This window comes from Hirundo rustica, chromosome 18, assembly GCF_015227805.2.
Source record: "Hirundo rustica isolate bHirRus1 chromosome 18, bHirRus1.pri.v3, whole genome shotgun sequence".
Taxonomy (NCBI): Eukaryota; Metazoa; Chordata; class Aves; order Passeriformes; family Hirundinidae; genus Hirundo; species Hirundo rustica.
This window is the reverse complement of record NC_053467.1, coordinates 8807879-8827454: the sequence shown is the minus strand read 5'-3', so window position 1 is coordinate 8827454 and position 19576 is coordinate 8807879. Positions and strand designations below refer to the sequence as shown.

The 19576-nt window shown below is 47.0% G+C and overlaps 2 protein-coding genes across 3 annotated transcripts in view; one reads left to right on the top strand and one right to left on the bottom strand.

Moving 5' to 3' along the window:
* Positions 1-651: 651 nt before the first annotated feature.
* On the top strand, positions 652-9876 carry CACNG1 (calcium voltage-gated channel auxiliary subunit gamma 1). Its single transcript, XM_040081411.2, has 4 exons — positions 652-1013; positions 6513-6587; positions 8724-8861; positions 9584-9876. Exons 1-4 carry the CDS (start codon positions 773-775, stop codon positions 9808-9810), a joined length of 681 nt encoding a protein of 226 aa, XP_039937345.1. The 5' UTR covers positions 652-772; the 3' UTR covers positions 9811-9876.
* A 7512-nt stretch (positions 9877-17388) lies between these two features.
* Positions 17389-19576, bottom strand: part of HELZ (helicase with zinc finger) — an 84652-nt gene continuing 82464 nt past the window's right edge. For both annotated transcript variants that reach the window (XM_040081386.2, XM_040081387.2), the window contains exon 31: positions 17389-18798. In XM_040081386.2, coding sequence (XP_039937320.1) covers positions 18467-18798 — 332 coding nt within the window. In that variant the 3' untranslated portion in view covers positions 17389-18466. The remainder of the gene's footprint in view (positions 18799-19576) is intronic.

Below are 19576 nucleotides of genomic sequence, written 5' to 3'. Positions count from 1 at the left end.
AAGTCACTTCTGGAGAAAGGAATGGATGTGTTGGGTGGCTGCTGGAGTTACTGCAGGCATCGAGGGGAGCCTGGTTGATAGGAAAGCAAACAAGTATTTGAACAATACTGCATTAGAAAAATAATAAGACCAAAAAAAAAAAAAAAAAAAAAAAAAAACCACTAACAACAAAAAAAGCAAAACAAAAAACCCACAAAAAACCTGGAACCCACAGAAACCCACAGCTACTCAGAACAGTTCAGGTTAATTAAAAATTATTATAATAAAATCTTAGAATAAAAATAACTATAATAAAAATAAATGATAAAATAAACTAGTTGGCTTATTTTATCACTCTCTGCCACAGCTGTGGGCTCTGGAGGCACGTCCACCTCTGAGCTCCCGTGGCGTGGGGCTCCAGGGCTATTAAACTGTTTAAGATCAGTCTGCAGTCAGGCCCAGCACTATTATAAACACAGATGTTTTTATAACCTCGCTGAAAAGTTAATCATCCTATTAATGCCTATTTCTGGGCATGCTGCAAGTCAAGAGATCTCAGCCCCTGCGCGGCGGCTGCAGCCCCTGCGGCGAGCGCCCGCCCGGCCGGGCGTGGGAATCCAAAACAACCCGGGTGGGACGGGGCCGAAAGCTGAGCTGTGCCCTGGGAGCCTCCTGACACAGCCCAGCAGCTGCCTGCGGCCCCGGGACTGACATTTCCAGGCACTCAGATGCGCCAGGACTTCGGGAGGCCTCGCGAATCCGGCGCCGTGCTCCGCTGGGAGCCCGGTGCGAGATGGACGAGAGCAAACCCCTGAAGGTCCGGCTGACGTTCTCCGTCATCCTGGTGGGCATCTCGCTGCTCTTCGCGGCCGTCGTGACCGACCACTGGGCCGTGCTCAGCCCCAGCGTGGAGAAAAACACCACCACCTGCGAGGCGGCTCATTTCGGGCTCTGGAGACTCTGCACCAAGAGGATTTTCATGCAGGAGCAAGGTCCCAAAGAGAAGAGCTGCGGGCCCATCAGCCTGCCAGGAGGTACGTGAGCACGCACAGGAGAAATCCCTCAGGAGGTTGTGGGGCAAGGCAAAGCAAAATAGGCTCCACGTCCCCCATGGCAGAAGGAAAACAGGCACCGAGTTTGGGACGGGGCGCATGGGGCTGTTTTCGTGTTGGTGTGCAAACACCCCTCGTCGCCATCCCTCCTGCTGGGGTTGCTTTGCCATGTTGCCTTGGTCTGTTTGTGACCGTATTTGAGTCTCCCGTGCAGCAGCGACAGTGGTGGGGAGAAGGGGAGGAGGATTGGGCACAGCGGGAATCACAAAGGGACGTCGGGATGGAGGGAATCTTGCTGAACCCCAGCCAAGGGTCCTACAGGCATGTTGAGAGCAGCAGGCAGGAGAGAGGATTTATGGATCCACCAAACCCAGCTGGATGTTTAAGATTCCCAGATCCCTATAATCCCAGAGGCACGGCCCATCCGCGGTGGGCACTGGGTTGTCTCTGAGCTGTTCCAATAACAGCCATTCCTCAGGGCAGGATGGTTTGTCAGCTTCCAGAAAAAACAGAGTGATAACTGGAGTTTGAATCAATTTCTCAAGTACTTAGGGAGCCTCCTCACCTCTCACCAGAGGCACCTGCTCCCACACACGTCTCCAGCTCCAGTTCAGTCGATGGGGAGGGCAGTGGGCACGGCGGCTTTCCGGGAAGGCTGCTCCATTCCCATGGTTCAAGGAGCTCATTATGTTTTTGCTGATTGCCAAGTCAGCAACATCCGTGCCGTTTGCACTAATACACTCCCTCTGTGACTGAGCCACGCTGCTTTTTTAGAAGGCTTATAGGGTACTGGATGCTTTCCAGAACAGAAATAACAGGATTGCCTTCACGTTAGACTCACTGCTTGAAATGAAATATATGTTAACACATATTTGAAAATTTCCTGTGAAAAATCTTCCTGCTTGGGCTGACGGTATATTGCCTGCATTACTGCAATTCTTTATCTCTTTGGCCAAATTAGATGTTGTGAAGAGAGGAGCTGAGCCTCAGCATGTGGATCTGCCTCTAACCAAACTTGGGAGTGTGTCATCCATATGCTTAATGTCTCTCAGGAAGGTACTTACGTGCCCAGAGACGTGTTCCTCGCTGCACGCCTCCCCCCACGCACGGAGAGCTCCCACAAAAGGAAAAACAATAGAAATTGGTGGATAAACAGCAAAACTGCACGACCGTGGGGGTAAATATAAAACTCATAAATATCCAGCTGTCTGTACAAAGCAGATTCGCAGGCAGGGCACAGGAAAGCAGCCACTATCTTTGACAGACATCAGCATGTGCTCGCACAGACGTTGAATCGCATCCCAGCGCCGCATTCCGCCAGGCGCAGAATGACTGGGAATTATGGAGGGGCTGGGCTGTCCCCCCACACCAGAGCCGGTTCATGCAGTTTTTAAGGACATTTGGGAATTCGGGTGACACAGTCACGTTCCAAAGGGTGAAATTTGCACCTGAATTATAACACAAATACCTTCATCCCTGTTTGAGCCAAGGGGAGGGGAGCAGAGCCCCGGGGCTGGGGCTGCTCAGGAAGGCTGCGGCCGCACGGCTCCTGTTAGATTGATTTCACACTTCTGGGAAGGGATGTCGGCAGGGAAACACCAGGGCTGTGAAACCTGCAGCAGTCGAGAAAATGTGAATGAACAAACACGCAGTAAAAGAGCAGATGCAGGCGCTGCCTTTCCTGAAAATCATGAGATATAACCAGGCATTACTGCCAGGACTGGGAAAGAGGCATCAGAATTTATCACTGAATTAATAACCATTTACCAGTCACTCCCTGTGGAGGAAATGGATGGCATGATTAACGTTATTTATTAGGCTTTGAGCTCAGCACAGTGCAGAGTGGGGAGGATGACTTGGCTCACAGTCCACAAAGCAGGGCTGTGATTTAGGCAGAGCTTTAAAATTTTACAGCACCCGTCCGAGGGTGCTGACAAATTGAAAAGGGTTCAACATCCTGCTGTAACAAATAAAAAGATCAGGAAGATGGTAGTTAAAACCAGGCAAATTCAGATTAATACTGAGACATTTTTATCTGTGGTCAGTGGGCACCAGGGCTTTTTACTACCAGCTGTAAACAGAGATCAGCGTCGCTGCCCCTAACTCTGATGCTGGTGCTGTTCTGAAAAGTGGCTGCTGTGATCTGGGCAGCAGCAGGGATGGTCAACAGCTTCAACAGGTCCTTGTAAACACAGGAACCTGAGTGCAGGCAACTGGAGAGGAGAAGTGCTCGAGCAATTGGGTTGTCAGCAGGGCTGTCTGCTCCGTGACACAGGAGACTCACACTGCAAGGCGGGTGTGAAATTAAACTGCCTGGAGAGACCATCTCCAAAACTCCCTGTGTGTCCAAGGCCTCATTGGCCAGGTCAGAGCCCAAGGTCTGGCCCCCTCCATGGCTCAGCCCTCACCCTAACACCTCCTCTAAAGTGCTGTCTCCCAAACTCATCACAGGTGGAAACCCCACACTAAAACCCAGGATTTTCTAACCATCCACCCTGCCACAAACCCCCCATGCTGTGAACATCTCAGGTTCCAGAGCAAGGTGGGCTCCAGCCCTATCCCATCTGTCACTCCAGTGCTTACAGGGGACAGCTGCCACCCGAAACTCTACATGGCCCAAATATCTCATGGTCTTCCCAGCCTTTCTTTCCCCCACAAAGTCTCCAAAGTGCAAGGTTCAACCACAGTTCAGAGGGACTGCACTTCTCCTGCATCCAGGAGTGATGGATCTGAAGGGCAGGGAGCAGGAAGGCCGTGAGGGGGTGTCTTGGAGGGGTCAGGACACTCTGTGCTAAACCACCTTACAACCCTGAAGTTCATGCAAGCACAGAGCCCCTGGACTGTCCCCATCAGCACACTGGGGTGACCTGGTGGCAGAGAGAACGAAATTGGGGTGGAGAGAAACAAAGATTGCCACAGTGTTCACCCATTATCAACCCCAGTGTAAATCCTATCTTTATGCAAACGTGCTGTGACATAAATGGGCTTTTCTCTTATCCATGCTGGCACCAGAGCCATTGCAGTGCCATCTGCTGAATAACAGACCTGTTGAAACAGATATCCCCAGCTCAACAGAGCATGGGAGCACCTTAAAACTGAAAACAATTCAGCATTTCACCAAAACAAATCCAGTTATATTTTCCCACAACAAGTGCATTTTCCAGAAACACCAACCTATGTGTGCGATGACCCTTTTTATCAGACATCAGAGCTTTGCTAAGGGCCACAAGGGACAGAGGCAGCTCCATCTCCTGCAGACAAACTCACCTCTGAAAGGTTCATGAGGACTGGACTGGTTTGGCTCCCCTGCAGTGGACACAGAACTGTGCTGTGCTCCCACCACACCAAGTCTGGGTGCCTCCACCTTTACACTGCACACCTGGGGAACCCTCTTGAGTTCAGGCTTTTAGAGAATTAATGAACAGTGAAACCAAACAATCCCAATATGAAGTGTCCCGGACACAATGTTCAGCCTCAGCCACCATTTTTTGCTGGTGGAGGCACACAGCCACTGCTTTGAGGCTCAAAATTCACAATTAGAGTCACAGAGGGCTGAGATCAAACGTGTTTCTTCCAGTAATTTGCAAGGATAATAAAGAACAGGTCAGGAGATGCCCGAGCTAAACATTAACCTCATCTCCAGCGAGGAGAATCTGCAGATGAAATAAAAGTCAGCTTATAAACTGAAGTAGGTAAGAGTGTCTCAAAGGAATCTTCCCCTAAGAGGCCCAAAAACGCCGCTTTGCAATTACCTATCTCCTGGGAGAGGGAAAATAAATCCTCCCTGAGTCACTAACTCCAGCAGCCAGCATTTACACGACAGAAAAAACCCACAAGAACCAAGAGGTAGAACACAGGGATCTTCTGCCAGAGAAATTAATGCTGGAAGCACAGAAATGCTCAGAGGCAGAAGCCCACAGCAGTCCCTGCGTGGTCCTGCACCCGGCCTGGCTGAGGCTCCACCCTGTGCTGGAGCAGCCTGTCCCAGCCTGGATGTGGAGATGGCACCACTTCTCCCAGGCTTCCTCCCAGCACCTTCTGGAAGCTGGTGCTAGCTCCATTATTTACCAGAAGAGATGCCCCAAAGGGAAGGGGCCCTACTTTTGTGTTTCAGGCAGCCTTGGCTCTGTTTCCTGGGTCACTGGGAGCCCCTGGGTGCTCCAGGGGTGCTGGGATGGGTGCTGTGTCCCCCCCAGCCCAGCTCGGCGCGGTCTGGGCTGGCGCCGCTCAGCGCGTCCCCACCAGAGCACCCTTCCAGCCAAATTCCTGGCGAGCAACTGTTCTCCCAGCTCCACACCCCTTCAAAGCCTCAATTAAGTCAGTTATAAATAGCAAGAACACCCTCCACCCTTACCCTGCTGCTGCCAAGGCTCGAGTCAGCAGGTTCCTCAGCAGACCCTTCCCACCGCGCTGGGAGGCCGAGGCTGGAGTCTCCCGTGTGTCTGTGTGTCTGCTGCCAGCAGTGACACTGCTCCCCTGCTCACCCCCGCCAGGCTGAGGAGGAAAAAGGATCAAGAGACTCAGCCAACAGCTTCCCTCCCCCCCATATCCCCCTGCCCCACAATCCTGACCCCTGCTCACTTCTCAACCCCTTTACAAGCACCCTGTACCTGCTCTTCTGAAGTCCAGAGGAACTTCATAAAGCTCCCCCTCTCTAAATTCTGCTGTCTTATCAAATTAACCTAATAGGCTGCTCTGATGGGATCAAACTCAGATAAAGTCCAGCATGAGAGCCTCTCTCTTTGCCCTTGGCTGCAACAACCTTCCCTTCCCTGGGCAACTGCTTGGGCTTCAAAAAGCTTTGGTCTTTTTTGCTTTGTTCTTTTTTTACTGACAGCCAAAAAAAAAAAAAAAAGAAAAAAAGCTCTAAGCATCCCTATTTTAGTAACCATGTGCTTTGCTGCACTGCAGCAGCCTCATCTCCGGGACCCCCAGATCAGCAAACCTCCTGCACGCAGCAAAACCCGCCCAGGGATCTGGCAGCTGCAGAAGGGAAGAGCCAGGAGGGAAAGGGGGATGAGGACCCTCCATCCTCCCTGCGTGCACCCCAAGGTCACCACGCCTGATGGGGTGACGCCCCCGTGGGTGGGGTGGTGAGGGAAGGGAGCTGCCAGCTCAGCTGTGGGCACGGCAGGTCCCATCCCCAGGAAATGCTGCAACACTGAGAGGCAGAAATGTGTGATGGCCGAGCACGGAATGAGAAAAATCATCCGTAATTCGTATTTTAAACTGAAGAGTGATCAGCTCTGAGAGGGATACAAAGGTATCAGAGGGGCTTCAGCCTCGCCCGTGCTGGAGCCGGGTGTCCTCACCTGCTCCCAAGGAAATCAGATCCAGCTCCAGTTCCTGGGTATCACCAAGGGTAGGGAGCCTCGAAACCACAGCAAGTTTGCTACATCAATAAAACAGCTAATTCAGTTTTGCTACGTTTTATCAGAGGCTTGCAAGAGCACAGAATTGAATTTTCTTTTTTTCTTTCAGACCACAACTGCTCCTACTTCAAGCACTTCACTCCAGGAGAGACCTCGGAGATATTTGAAGTAACCACCCAGAAAGGTAAGAATGATTCCAAAAGAATATTTTCTTAATGTTGTATGAAGTGATGGGCACACAAGAACTAATGGAAAGGGGTCCCCAAAATGAGGGTTCAGCCCTGGTTCCAATTAAATCAGCAGAATTTCTAACAGGCACCATCAGCTGAGAAAAATGTGGAAAATGCCCTGGACAAGGTCAAATCCCAGCTTCCTGAGGACAATTATTTTTATGTATGATCACCCCCATAAACATGATTTTACATAAGTTGTCCCACAAATATATAAATATAACGATGTCAATAGCCAGGAAAACTGCAAAAAGTCCTCCCAGCATAAAAATGACTTTACAACATTGGCACTATCCATGACACTCAGCCTTTGCCTTTGAAGGGGAAGATATTAATAAAACCTAAATGAATAAATCATACCCCAAGCAGAGTCTTGACCCTGAAAAGAAGTGTAGAGGCTCTCTGAAGACCATTAGGAATTTTATGCTTCATATTGATTTTATATGAAAGTCATGTAAAAAAAAAAAAAAAAAAGAGCGATCGATGAATGGAAGGAACAGGGATCCTACAAGACATGAACTGTCAGTGTTTGCAGCAAAATTGTCTTTCATGGACAAATTTCACATTTCTAATAAGTCCAAGTGTTTTGAGGGCTCCCCGAACACGCTCCTCTCTCTTTCTCATCCTCTCTTTGGGGACAAACTCCTTCACAGTTTGCAACACAACACATTTACTGCTGAAAATGTGAGCCACTGGACACATTACACGTATTGATCTGCTTTGCTTCTCGTGGAAATTGCAACTGGTGGAAAACTCTGAAGATAGGTTCCCCAAAAAAACTAACTTCCTAAGACAGGAAAGACAGGAATTTTAACTGGATAGAAAAGCATGTATCTGAGACACCTGCTTTTGCTTTCTTATCTTCTCTCTGATCCAGCCACCTGATCTTCAAAATGCACCCAATGCCTTCGGGGCAATGCAGAGAAAAATCAGGGAGAATGTCTTCTTCTTTAAAAAAAAATCAGGAAGAACTTCTTTTCTTTGGGGCAAAAAGAAAATCTTAAGCCCAGCAAAAGATTTTACAATGAAAGAACACTTTCAGGCAGTTCCAGCACAGAGAAAAAAGAAACATTTAGAAAATGATAATAAAACAGTGATATGAAAAGCAGTGAGAACAAAGAGTGATCTGCTGTTCCCCTTCGCAGAAATAGCTCATTTGGATGGGAGCTAATTAGTAACAGGCAAAAAAATTCTTCATGATTTTGCCTGGGAGATATTTTTTTTTTAATGGCTTGAAAGGCAAATATCATCAGGCACTGTGATGTTCATGCATGGCTACATGTGTTAAATATTAAACTAATCTGAAAACGAACACAACATGCAAATGAAGGTCTGAATTACTCAATTAGCAGCTCTCCCCCTCCACCCAGGCACTGAGCAGTGCTGGGCTGGGGGAAGTGTCCAGCACACGGTTTAGCAAAAACCAGGACTTTTGGGGAGGGTTTAATCCCGTGCCTCGAAGAAGCAGAGTTTTCACAGAGCTGGAAATCACTGCTGCAAAGGCAAAGGAATGAAACTGAGCTGTGCAAACTCTTCACCCCAAGCCTGACGTGCACGCCCGGGTGCTGAGCCCACGGAGCACTCGGCTCTCGGTGCACTGGGACAGAACCAGCACCAGCACCAGGGCTCTGCAGAAAGCAGGGGATAAAAGCAGCAGAGAGCTGTGTATTCACCCTGGGAGCAGAGTGTGGGGAGATGGAGGGTTGAGAGCAAGGAGCCCAGCAAGGCTTTGACAATAACATTTCCATGGCAGAACCAAAGCAGCTCCAGCCCAGCCCTCCAGCAGCCCCATACGGGTGGGCTGATGAGCAAAAGGTGCCCTGGGCTGTCTCAGGAGGTGTTCAGAAAGCATTTTCCCCCTTCCTGCTCTGCTTTTGCACCCTTCACATTCAAAAGATGCATGGCCAATACTTGCCCCCGTTTTCACTTGAGGGAAATAATTCACAAAAGCCACCTCACCCCGGCGTCAGGGGTGCACGTGTTTCTCAGAGCGAGCTACTGCAATGTCCCCAGCTGATGGCAGCGGGCTCAAAATGTGCACACTGTGTCATTTTTGGTGGTTTGTTTGTTTGGTTTTGTTCCTTTGGCAGAATACAGCATTTCAGCTGCAGCCATTGCCATCTTCAGCGTTGGCTTCGCGATCATCGGGACGATCTGCGTCCTCCTGTCCTTCAGGAAGAAGAGGGATTATCTGCTGAAGCCAGCATCCATGTTCTACACCTTTGCAGGTATGAGGAGGGCTGCTCACACTTCTGCACTTGGTTCGTAGGACAACACAGAGAAACTTAAGATAGATCCCAAGGGGACAGAGACACTTCTAAGAATGCCCTGAAAGCATTTTCTTCCTGGCCACAGACGACAGCTCCTTGTGTGGTGTGAGACCATCCCATTCAGCAGCTGGTCTGTGTTTTCTCCAACCCCCTTTAAAAGTATATTCACTCCCTTCTAGTATATTCACTGTCAGTCCCAGTCTGAACCAGGGACACACAATATTCTACCTCATTTATTAAGTTTCAAACCAAGAAAATGGCTGATCCAGGCCCAAAATACACAACTGTCTCCCAAACACACGAAGACCGCACCTGTACGTGAGCCAGGAACACTTTGACATGCCACAACGAGCACAAGACTGAGGTGCAAATTGTCACCTCGATATAAAATCTCCCTCAACCTCTGAAAAAGCTCCCCAGGGAATGCAATTATTCCTCCCCCACTTTGAATTTCCCACCCAAGCCTGCCTAAAAGATCACACTCAACAAGTCAGTGGCCGACCTCAGTTACGGCAGAGCTCCTGGCAGCTCTGAGCACTGGCTCCTTCCAACACTGAAGTCAGTGACTCACCTGTGAATCTCACTGCAGTTCCTGTATGCAAAACAACAGATGAGGCGGTTAATTAAGGATGAAAAACTGACAGCTGGTTATTCAACCCACTGCTCCTATCTTCCTTCAGGTCTCTGCATCATCATCTCTGTTGAAGTCATGAGACAATCCGTGAAGAGGATGATTGACAGCAAGGAGACAGCCTGGATCAAGTACAGTTACTCGTGGTCCTTCGCCTGTGCCTGCGCCTCCTTCGTGCTGCTCTTCGTCTGCGGCATCGCCCTCCTCCTCATCGCCCTTCCCCGCTTCCCCCAGAACCCCTGGGAGACCTGCATGGACGCAGAACCGGAGCACTGACGTTCCCTGCACCCAGGAAAAATATCCAGAAAGTGTTCTGAAAAGATTTGTCTTTTTTAAAATGTCTGGGTCTCGCTACACAATGTGCTCTCCATCACATGAGTCATTACTGAACCAAGGCATGTTCGATTGCAATTGTTGCTTTCTCTTTTCCTCTCTTTTTTTTCATTTCTTTTTTCTCTCTTTTTTGATTCTTTTCTTTCTTTTTTCCTTTTTCCTTTTTTTTTTTTAAGAAAGCAGAAAGACCACTCAACACCATCGTGGGTGTGTGGGAATGGCACTGCTCTGTGCCAGTTTGGGGCTGCCCTGTGCTGATGCAGGTTGAGGGGAAATCTGTGTCTGAGACAGCTCAGGCCACAGAGGAGACAGCTTTGTTATGGAGAAGCTGTTTGGTGTAGTTGGGCATAGATCCATGAGGGATATCAGGCTTTTATACCTTACTTGGTCAGAGACAGACTCTGGGGACTCCATGTCCCCATTTATTCCACACTCCTCTCCTTCCCTCAGAAGGGTTAGCTTGTTTCCCCAGGGTTAAGTTGCAGATCCGTAAGCTCTTCTATTAAAATGTTAACATTCGATAAAAAACAAAGCAGAACTTTGCATAGCATTGGCATAAAAATCCCCCCTCCAAATGTACACCCTGCAGTTCCATTCTGCAGTTAGAAAACCCCACAAAACAGAGTCTCGTGTTTTGCTTAAACTTCAGCGGCGAAGCCAAGAAGCACTGAACGTGAAGAGTGCTATTTTCCTTTAATAAAAAGCATAATCTTCTGGTAGCATTCTCTCTTCTGGAGAGTTATTTTGATGGATGAATCACTTGGCCCATCAGATTCTGCCAGGTCCATGACACCAGAGCAGCGCTGGGGGGTGTTTGCTGCTCGTTTGTTCCTCCTGAGTGGGATTTTCAGCAGCACCCTGCTCTGCTCACCGCACGTGTGTGCACGAAGCTACATCTCAGGAGAAACCCTTCAAAGCAGCTGCCGAGAGGGAAAGGATCTGTCTGAAAGGGTCGGGAGAGGCAGCCCTACAGCTGCCTGCTGCTGCTGCAGAATCACAGACCCCAGGCAGCGCTGGGGGATGCTGCGGGCGCTGCTTTGCTGCTGAGAGCCTGCAGGGCTCTGCCACAGCTGCCTCAAGCACTTTGGGGGCTGCGGGTCCCCCAGTCCAACCATCAGCAGCACTGGGGATCCCCCAGCCCCACACGCTCACCCAGCCCCTGCAGCCAAGCCCTCTTCACCCTCACGGTCCCCCAGCACCGAGAGGTGGGGTGTTTCTTCTTCTTTTGTTTTTTTTTACAGTTCAATTTTCAGAATCTGCTCAGCATTTCCCCCCCAGGCAGGAGAATGGCTTACAGTGTACTCTTTTCACCCGGTAATTTAAAAATCAGCAGAAAGGGGAACTGAAGTGCTCTTCCCTCTATGTTTAGCTGCCCACAATCCTAAAGGAAACCAGAATTCCTAACAGAAAAATCTCTGGTCAATTTGAAGAGGTCTGAAATCCTGGCAGGCTCAAACATTCGGACAAATTCCCCAGCAATTCAGCGCTGGCTGGAGGGGCTGCTCTCAGCCCCAGCCAGACTCAGCCTCATCTCCATTTTCCCCAACAGCAGAGTGGCAGCGAGAACAGAAGCCTTTTGTGAAGTTGCATTAATGTTTTCCGAGCTCTTTGAAGTTGAAAAGCACTACAAATAACACATATATTATAAAGTTTTGGGATAAAGCACTCATTGGTGCTCAGATCTGAGTGTGAGCTGAGGAGCTCTGCCTGTCTCTCATCATGAGAGACAACTGCAAGTCTTCACGTTGTCACAGAACCACTCTGAAATGCTAAATGGTTTTGAAATCTTATTTTTGGGTACAGAGCTGACATCCTGAATTTGCATTTTCATTGTTCAGGAAAACAGAGGCTAGTTTCTAGGGAGAACCTTTACATGCAACAGAAGGGAGTCAGTGTGACCGCCGGGGTGGCCGACCTGGGTTGGGACATCCAAACCTACACAGCCAAGATTAATCTAAGCACAGCACCTGGCAGAACACCAGCATTCCCAGCTCAGCCATCATCATCATCATCACCACCACCTCAGCCACGCCATGGGTGGAGCTAAGCAAGGTTTGGGGACAGGGGTCTGAGTTTGTCACCCCACACAGAGCAGTGGCACATCCTGTGGCCCTGGGAAGCCCTTCACCCATCCACACCTTTCCTGGAGTGCCATCCCTCTCTTTCAATACCTCTGCTGGGACAAAGGAATTTCTAGGTGGGTTCTCATCCCGATGGGCCCAGCCAAGGTGCTGCTTAGTCCCCTTCCTGATATTCAAGAGCAAGACGCGCACATTTCAGATAAACACACCCTGCAAGGTCTCACCCATCTCCTGATCCGCTTCATCCAAGCCTCAGGGAGGGCAGTGGAAAAGTTCCTGGTGAGTGCAGGCCTTTGGCCCGGATCCAAGGTTTTACAGCCTCTCTGGGATCACTTTACTCACGAGGCAGAGAAAACACACAGCCCACAGCCTCGAGATCCTACAGCCAGGGCTCAGGCAGCTCAGACAGATGCTTCCTGAAGCCTTCAAGTCTCACTGAGTTTTATTCTCGTTCTGCTCCAGGCTGAGGCTCTGGGATCACTCCCTGCCACACTGAGAAGCACGTGGATAACTTCATTTTCTTTTTCCAGATATTAAGAACTGAAGAGGGACCCGTCCATGAAATCAGTCATTGGTATTCACGGTGGGAAGGGCTCAGCTCCTGCAGCAGGTTTGTTCTGCCAGAGAGCTGATAATGTGTTTTAACAGAGTTAATAAAAGTAATTGGCCTTCATAAAGGAAAAAGAATATAATGTTGGAGGGGGGAGCTGTAACCAGTTTCAGTTTTCATTCCCTCAGCTGAGCAAACAGCAGGGAAGAGCCACCAGAACCTCAGGAACGTTCCATGAAAATGTGAAGGAAATGCCCTCACCAGCAGAGAGTCACCAGAGCCAAGCAGGGATGGGAACCTGGCTGGTACACATCCAACAGAGCACTCCTGGGTTTGGGACACAGCCAGAGAACTGAGTGGGAAACAGGCAGCAGAGAGAGGCAGAGGCAAATCAATTTGCAGAACAAGGAACAACCACCGGGCACCGTGAAACCCCGAGCGTGTGCCCTGCCACTACCACACCACAGACACCTTCAGTCACGGGCACCTGGGGCATCTGACACTCCCCAGGCCAACAGCAGTGGCTGTCCCCTCCTCAGCCAGGCCGAGAGGTGCCCAGGGCACTGCCCAAGCCACAGCACTGAGATCTGGGCTGCTCCCCTCTGCCAAAGCCCACGGGGTAAATCACAGCCAAGGCGACAGAAGACGTGAAGGTTTTTGTTTACGTAAGGTTTGCTGCGAGGCGTGGAGAGAATCTGCTTCCCTTGTTTTTAAGTGCTGTGCTGTGTGAATTTAATGTGCAGAAAAGGTGTCAGACAAGCAACCCTGAAGAAGAAAACTGCCTGTTTAGCAGCGAGCTGAGCTCTTGAACACCCTTCATCTGCAAGCAGGTTCTGCAGGCACAGCCCAGCCCCAGCGGGTGGGGGAGAAGAGCTCAGCACACAAGGCAGCACAGATGGGTGCATGAGAGGATTTCACCCAGAAATCCTGGCACACACCACTATTTCTCCTTTAGTCCAGACCTAGAAAGAGCCAGCACCAGTGCAGGATGCTCAGGTGTTTGATCACCCTGACATTTACAAAGGCACAGGTTATTTACTAATTTGTTTATTCACTGATCCCTTTCCACTCCGTCACTTCCTTGTGGCCATCACCTTTTTCTCCTCACTCTGACAGCTGTGGAAACGATTTCCAGAAAGTCCCAAAAATCTGGGCATTTTCCCCCCCACAATGAGATCCCTGACCCACTTTCTCACTGGGCCTGACAGCTCTTGAGGATTCACCTGATACAGGAGTCAGGAGTTTGCAGCCCTGGGGATTCACACAGAGCCCCTGGGCTCCATCCACAGCTGCAGTCACATGCCAGGAACCTGAACACAGGCAGGAACTGTCAGAGGATAAACCTCAGACTAAACTTCATTTAAAACGAGCTTCCACTGTCCACAGTGGGACAGTGGCCCTTGCAACACTGCATTACTTTATAACTTAACTACAGGGGTATTAGGCTGCTCTGTACCATAAAACACACACAGCAGTGGGACCTGCTCTAAAAGCATCCATTCCAATTATTTCCCCTCTCCGTTGTCACCAAGGGACAAGAAAAGAACGTCACAACTTTGTTTTGACTGAAGTAGAGGATGAGATCGTCGTTGCTTTGTCACACTTGATCGATGCTCGGGCTCCACTGCAGCTACTGAACATAAATTCAAAATCAGACACTGAGCTGCTTTGCTGCTTTCTTCAAAGAAACGCAGGGAAGGGAATAAACTCGAATTTCTGGACAATTTTCTACGTCACAGAACCAGCAGCACAGTTCTGTTTGGCAAGGCGGCGGCTCAGCCCCGTGCCCAGCATCACCAGTCTCACTGGGAGCACCTCGATGGCTCCACAGCTGGTCTCGTTGGGATTTGTACCCTCCAGCAGCAAGGCAAGTCTTCTGAAAAAGGGACTGACAACATCTTTTAACCAGTCTTGGATAATTCATATCACCCAGCGTTCTGTAATTTGTCAGAAGCATCTATTAATCCTCCGTGAGGTAAAAACTCCTCAACATTTCTCAGCTAAAGTTGCCAAAAACCCCCACACCGAACTGACATTTCCATTGCTGCTGCTGCTGCAAATCCTTGTACTTCTCTTGAATGGAAGGAAAAAAACAAATTTGGAAGGATTCAGCCCTTTGCTCCCTGACACAGCCAGCAAAAAGAGACCGGCACAAGTATTGCTACACCAACAGAAATAGCCCATATTTCATGTCAAGGAATACGATGTGCAAATTTTTACAGGCCCCATAGATCATCACCATCTGTCTTGACAAGTTAATTGTCTGCAGTTTTTCTAGGAAAACTTAGAACCTTTAAAAACTAACAAAACAAATGAGTTGAAGGATGATTTGGGCCGAGCATGAAGCACCGTGGGCTCACTGCCCTGGAAATGTGCAGGTTCTGATATGCCTGAGCTCAGTCTAAAAAGAAAATTTGGAGTGGTCAAACGCTGCTCTTGGTGCTGAGGTATTACATTCATAGCAAAAGAATTGCTTATAGAGCACGATCTCTGCAAAAAAAAAAAACAGCTGAACTTGACAAATCTGGGAACAAAACATTAATTAATCAAAGCAGGGAACGGCACTCACAGGGTTCGCAGTCAGTGGCAGGACTCACATCCAGCGAAGGGCCAGCAACACCACAGCCCACACAATTAAAAATCCAGGACAAACTGGATTAGATGACAACCTTGTATTGTTAAAAAAAAAAAAAAAAAAAATTGCTTGGAATCCAAATAATTACATATTTTTAAATCTTTCCCTTATTCTTCATTGGTTCTTATCACCACACTGACAACCTCCCGTGAGGCATCCAGATTTTTCTCATCAAAAATTGGAATTAAAGAAAAAAAAAAAACCCAGAAATTATTCTTGATATCAAATACAAGCTTACTAAATTTAGATCTGTCAATTAAATTTTCCACAGACAACAATGGGGAGTTTATTCCTGGACAAGGAGCATGGGATTTGGCACTAACTGGAGCATAAAAAAAAAGTCAAGAAGCCAAATACCCAGCCGGTGCATATACCCCAGCCTCCACTCATTTCCCCCCAAACTGAGGTCATTGACACAAACTCAATTCTGAATTTTCCCTGTAATTGCAACAGGTCCATATTTACAGTGCAGCCTGAGCAGTGCCCACTGGAGCCATCTGTAAGGCCTAATTTCATTTTAATAAGAGTTTGACTGAAGCCCTAAGAGAGTTGAAAATACAGTTTTGGGGTCTTCTAAACATGACTTCAATCAACATTGGATAATTTGCTCCAAAAAAAAAATATCTCATTGAGGGCTATATACATGACATACAATGGCCAGACAAGAGATTTCAAAAAAATACAATCTTTTGGAAAAAAAATAACTCTAAGAAATCCAAATGATTCATGCCAAAGCTGTTACATCAGATCATCTCTATCACATCATCCTCAAATTCCTGGGTGAGAGCACTTATGAAAATTTAGCACCAAAACCAGCTGGGGTTTTCATAAAGTTAAAGGACTGAAATTCTAAGTCAGAGAGAAAATGAGATTTCATCTGTAATCTTTTCAGTGTAGATAAAATCCCGGTGTAAAACAGAACAAAATGTGGCGAGATGCAACCATCTCCCCCTTGACTGATCGACAGATAGCAGTAAATTAACAAGTAAATTAACAAGTGACGTTTATTAGTTTAATATTCAATATTAAATGGTGAACAGAATCAAAAGGCTGCTCCATAGAAGTGAGTGACTTTGAAACCCCTGAAATGACCAAATGCTGACTCGGGGATGTGAAGTGCTTTGGATGCTCCTCTCTGCTCTGCCAGTCCTGCTCCTCCCTCCACTGCATCCCCACCTCACTGTGCCAGTGAATTTCCCATGGACTCATTCCTGCAGCCAGCAGCTTGGTAAAAACCCATTTAACAGCAGCTCTGCTTGATTCAAGGTTGCAGAATTTGGCCTCTCCTCGTTTCTGGGTCGTCTGGGTTCCGTGTCCTGTGCTGAAACGCTGAGCAGAACTTGGCAGAGCCTGGCCCCTCCCCAGCATTGTTTGCTTGGTATAACATTAGGAAATAAATTAAGGACTTACACGAGCTTTGCTTTACAGCAAAAAGAAGGAAAAAGGTTTTCAGATAAGTTTCTGAATCATAACCCGGCAAAGATTCATAATAAAAGATTCATATGCAACCCTCTGCGGTGTACTGAGTTTAAATCAACCCCATTACATAATGACCCTTGTCTTAACACATGAAGTCAAATGCCAAAAAAATTAAAAATGAAGCTGACTGATTGTAACAAGAGCAAAAATGTGATTGAGCAGAGCAGCAGCCACTGCTCCCCTGTAAGGTGTCCCACGGACAGCTGTAAAAATCCAAAATCGCTCCCTCATGGCTCAAAAATTTCAATTCCTGCAGATAGTAAGTGGAGGAATTCTGAACTACACCCAGCTCATCCCTGTAAACCAGTTCCCAGATTTAAAGTCATTTCAAGTGTAAAAGGAGGATTAAGGAGAAATAAAGGAGAAACTCTGCAACCCCCCCCGGAGCTCCCCAGCCACAAAGCAGGGACAGTGTGCGAGACCAGAAATCTTTATCCACAAAGTTTTTATCTTTTGAATTTTCATTCACATTTGTTTCTTTAATTTTTTTTTTTTTTTTTTAATATCCCATACTTAATTTTTCAGACTGGATTCCTTAAGGGCCAGGTTCATGGAGATAAATAACCTGGTAACCACTCTGATCCCCAGAAGATTTAGATTAATTTGGATACAGCTTTGACAAACATTAAATCTCTTCTTTAATGATGTTCCTCAAACAAAACAGTTAGCAAAATATCTGAATTTCCTTGTATAATGTCACATTTTAATGTAAACATCAAATAATGTACCAAAAGTTTTACCGGAAAAAAAAAAAAAAAAAAAAAAAAAAAAAAAAAAAAAAAATTTAAAGCGGCACAATTCTTTATACCACTGGAGAAGAGGGGAGGAAAAAGCCAGATTACAAACATTTACACATGCATAGTGGAAAAAAATTAAACAAACAAACAAAAAAAGTATTTTACTAAATTCACGCATTTGTTTTTAAAATAGTTATTAAATCTACTAAGCACCAACATACCTAAAAATTTATTTTCAGCTTCATGATTCATTTAAAAAACCTATCAAATTAACTTTTCAAACAAGCTTATATTATTAGCTTGTCCAAAAATAAAATGTAGAGTTTTTTGGGTTTTTTGTTAAATTTTTTTTCTTCTTTTTTCGATTTTTTTTATTATTTTTTTTAAAGTATACCAATACTTTTATCTGAATGTTTCCAAACAATGGCATAGGTGTCTGCAAAGAATGCCTTTACTTTACCCTACAGTGGATGGAAAATACAATACCACATCATACAGAATCTAAAACTATAAAAGTCTGAGAATGCAGCATCCCTTCACAAAAAAGCTGATAAAACTGAAATTATTTAGAAGATGCTGCACCTTTATTAAAAAAAAAAAAAAATTAAATGAATTTAAGCAGAAATAACATACATTTTTACATTAACTGGCCATTTCTGGTACAGAAACCCAGCATAGTATGCTAATGTTATTGAATAAATGTAAATGCTACTTACAATCTTCTTAAATACAATTTAGACAAACTTTTTTTTTCCTTTTTTTTTTCTTTTTCCTTTTTTTTTTTCCTTTTTTTTCAAGTTGTACAGGTAATCTCTCAGCTGCTAGCTTAATGCAACATATCATTAACATTACACAAATTAAAAAATAACACGTGTGTGTCTTCCTACAGAAAAGCTTCCAAAAACCCGACCCACATCAAAAAACGCAAAATAATGGAATATAATTAAAAAAAAAAAAAAAAAAAATTAGTCGCAAGTCTAGCAGCAAAGCAATTAAGTGAGGATACATTTACCAATATAAACAAAAGGGAATATTTGCAACTACAGGTGAAGCCCCAACTACCTCAGACCTACCGACACAAATAAAAATTAAACTCTCTCTAAAAAAAATAATCTGATTATTTAAAATAGGAGTAAAAGCCATTGCTACCTGATGAACTACCTAGGCTAAGTTCCTGAAACAAGGACAGGGGGTCGCTGTTCTTTTTTGTCTGCTCGGGAGGAGCTTTGGGCTTGGGGGGAGCCCGCAGAGCGCTGGCGTACGACATGACGGGCTTGGTGCCGCCCGCGGGCTGGGGGCTGCCGCTGTTGGACTCCGCCAGCTGCTTGTTGGGCATCAGCGGGGGGAACTGGCCCAGGTGCTGGAGCACGTTGTAGTTGAAGGAGTTGGAGAGCTGGAGGTTCTCGGCCTTCAGGTGTTCCTCCTGGGGCTTGGCGGCCTTGGGCGGAGCTGCGAAGGAGAAACCAGAGTTGGAGCGAACGAACGGCTCTGACTCAGCCCAGCCACCTGCAGCAAGCCCGAAGGCAGAGCTGCCACCACCCCAACCCCTCTGGGAACCTCCTCCCACAGCACCCATCTGCCGGGTTCAGTCACTTCAGAGCACGACACCATCCCAGGATGGGTTGGGCCGGGAGCGATCTTCAAGCTCATCCTCCTCCACCCCCTGCCACAGGCAGAGACACCTTCCACCAGAGCAGCTTGCTGCAAGCCCCATCCAAACCGGCCTTGGAACGATCTGACTTCGTCCCCAAGCCTTGGATCGTGCAGCGGCAGCACAAGAGTGACATCACTGAACACACCCCGCGTGTGTTTGCACCCTGGAGCCGAAAGCCCAAACCTGCAATTCCGCACAGCGCGCACCGAAGGGAAGCTGCCTCCGAATGGGATCCGCTCTAATGTAAGCGCTTTAGCCACTGAGACAGCACAAAGAGTATTTCATTCTTCTTGCTTTACAGCTTAATAGGCTAAAATTAAAATTTACAGCACCATATATAATTCATTCTCCAACAGCAATTCAGAGTCCTGAATGCCAACCGACTAATTATTGGTATTTCAGGCTGAATGCATTCCTGCTAATTGATATGTTCTTGCTCCACATTTAACAACTCCTGTAACTATCAGAAAAAATGGTGCTTTAAACCACAGGTATAAAACTGCTTTCAAGTGAATTTCCTGAATTCTAATGAGGTCCTTTACTTTTGTCTGGAGAATTGTGCTGTCTTGCACA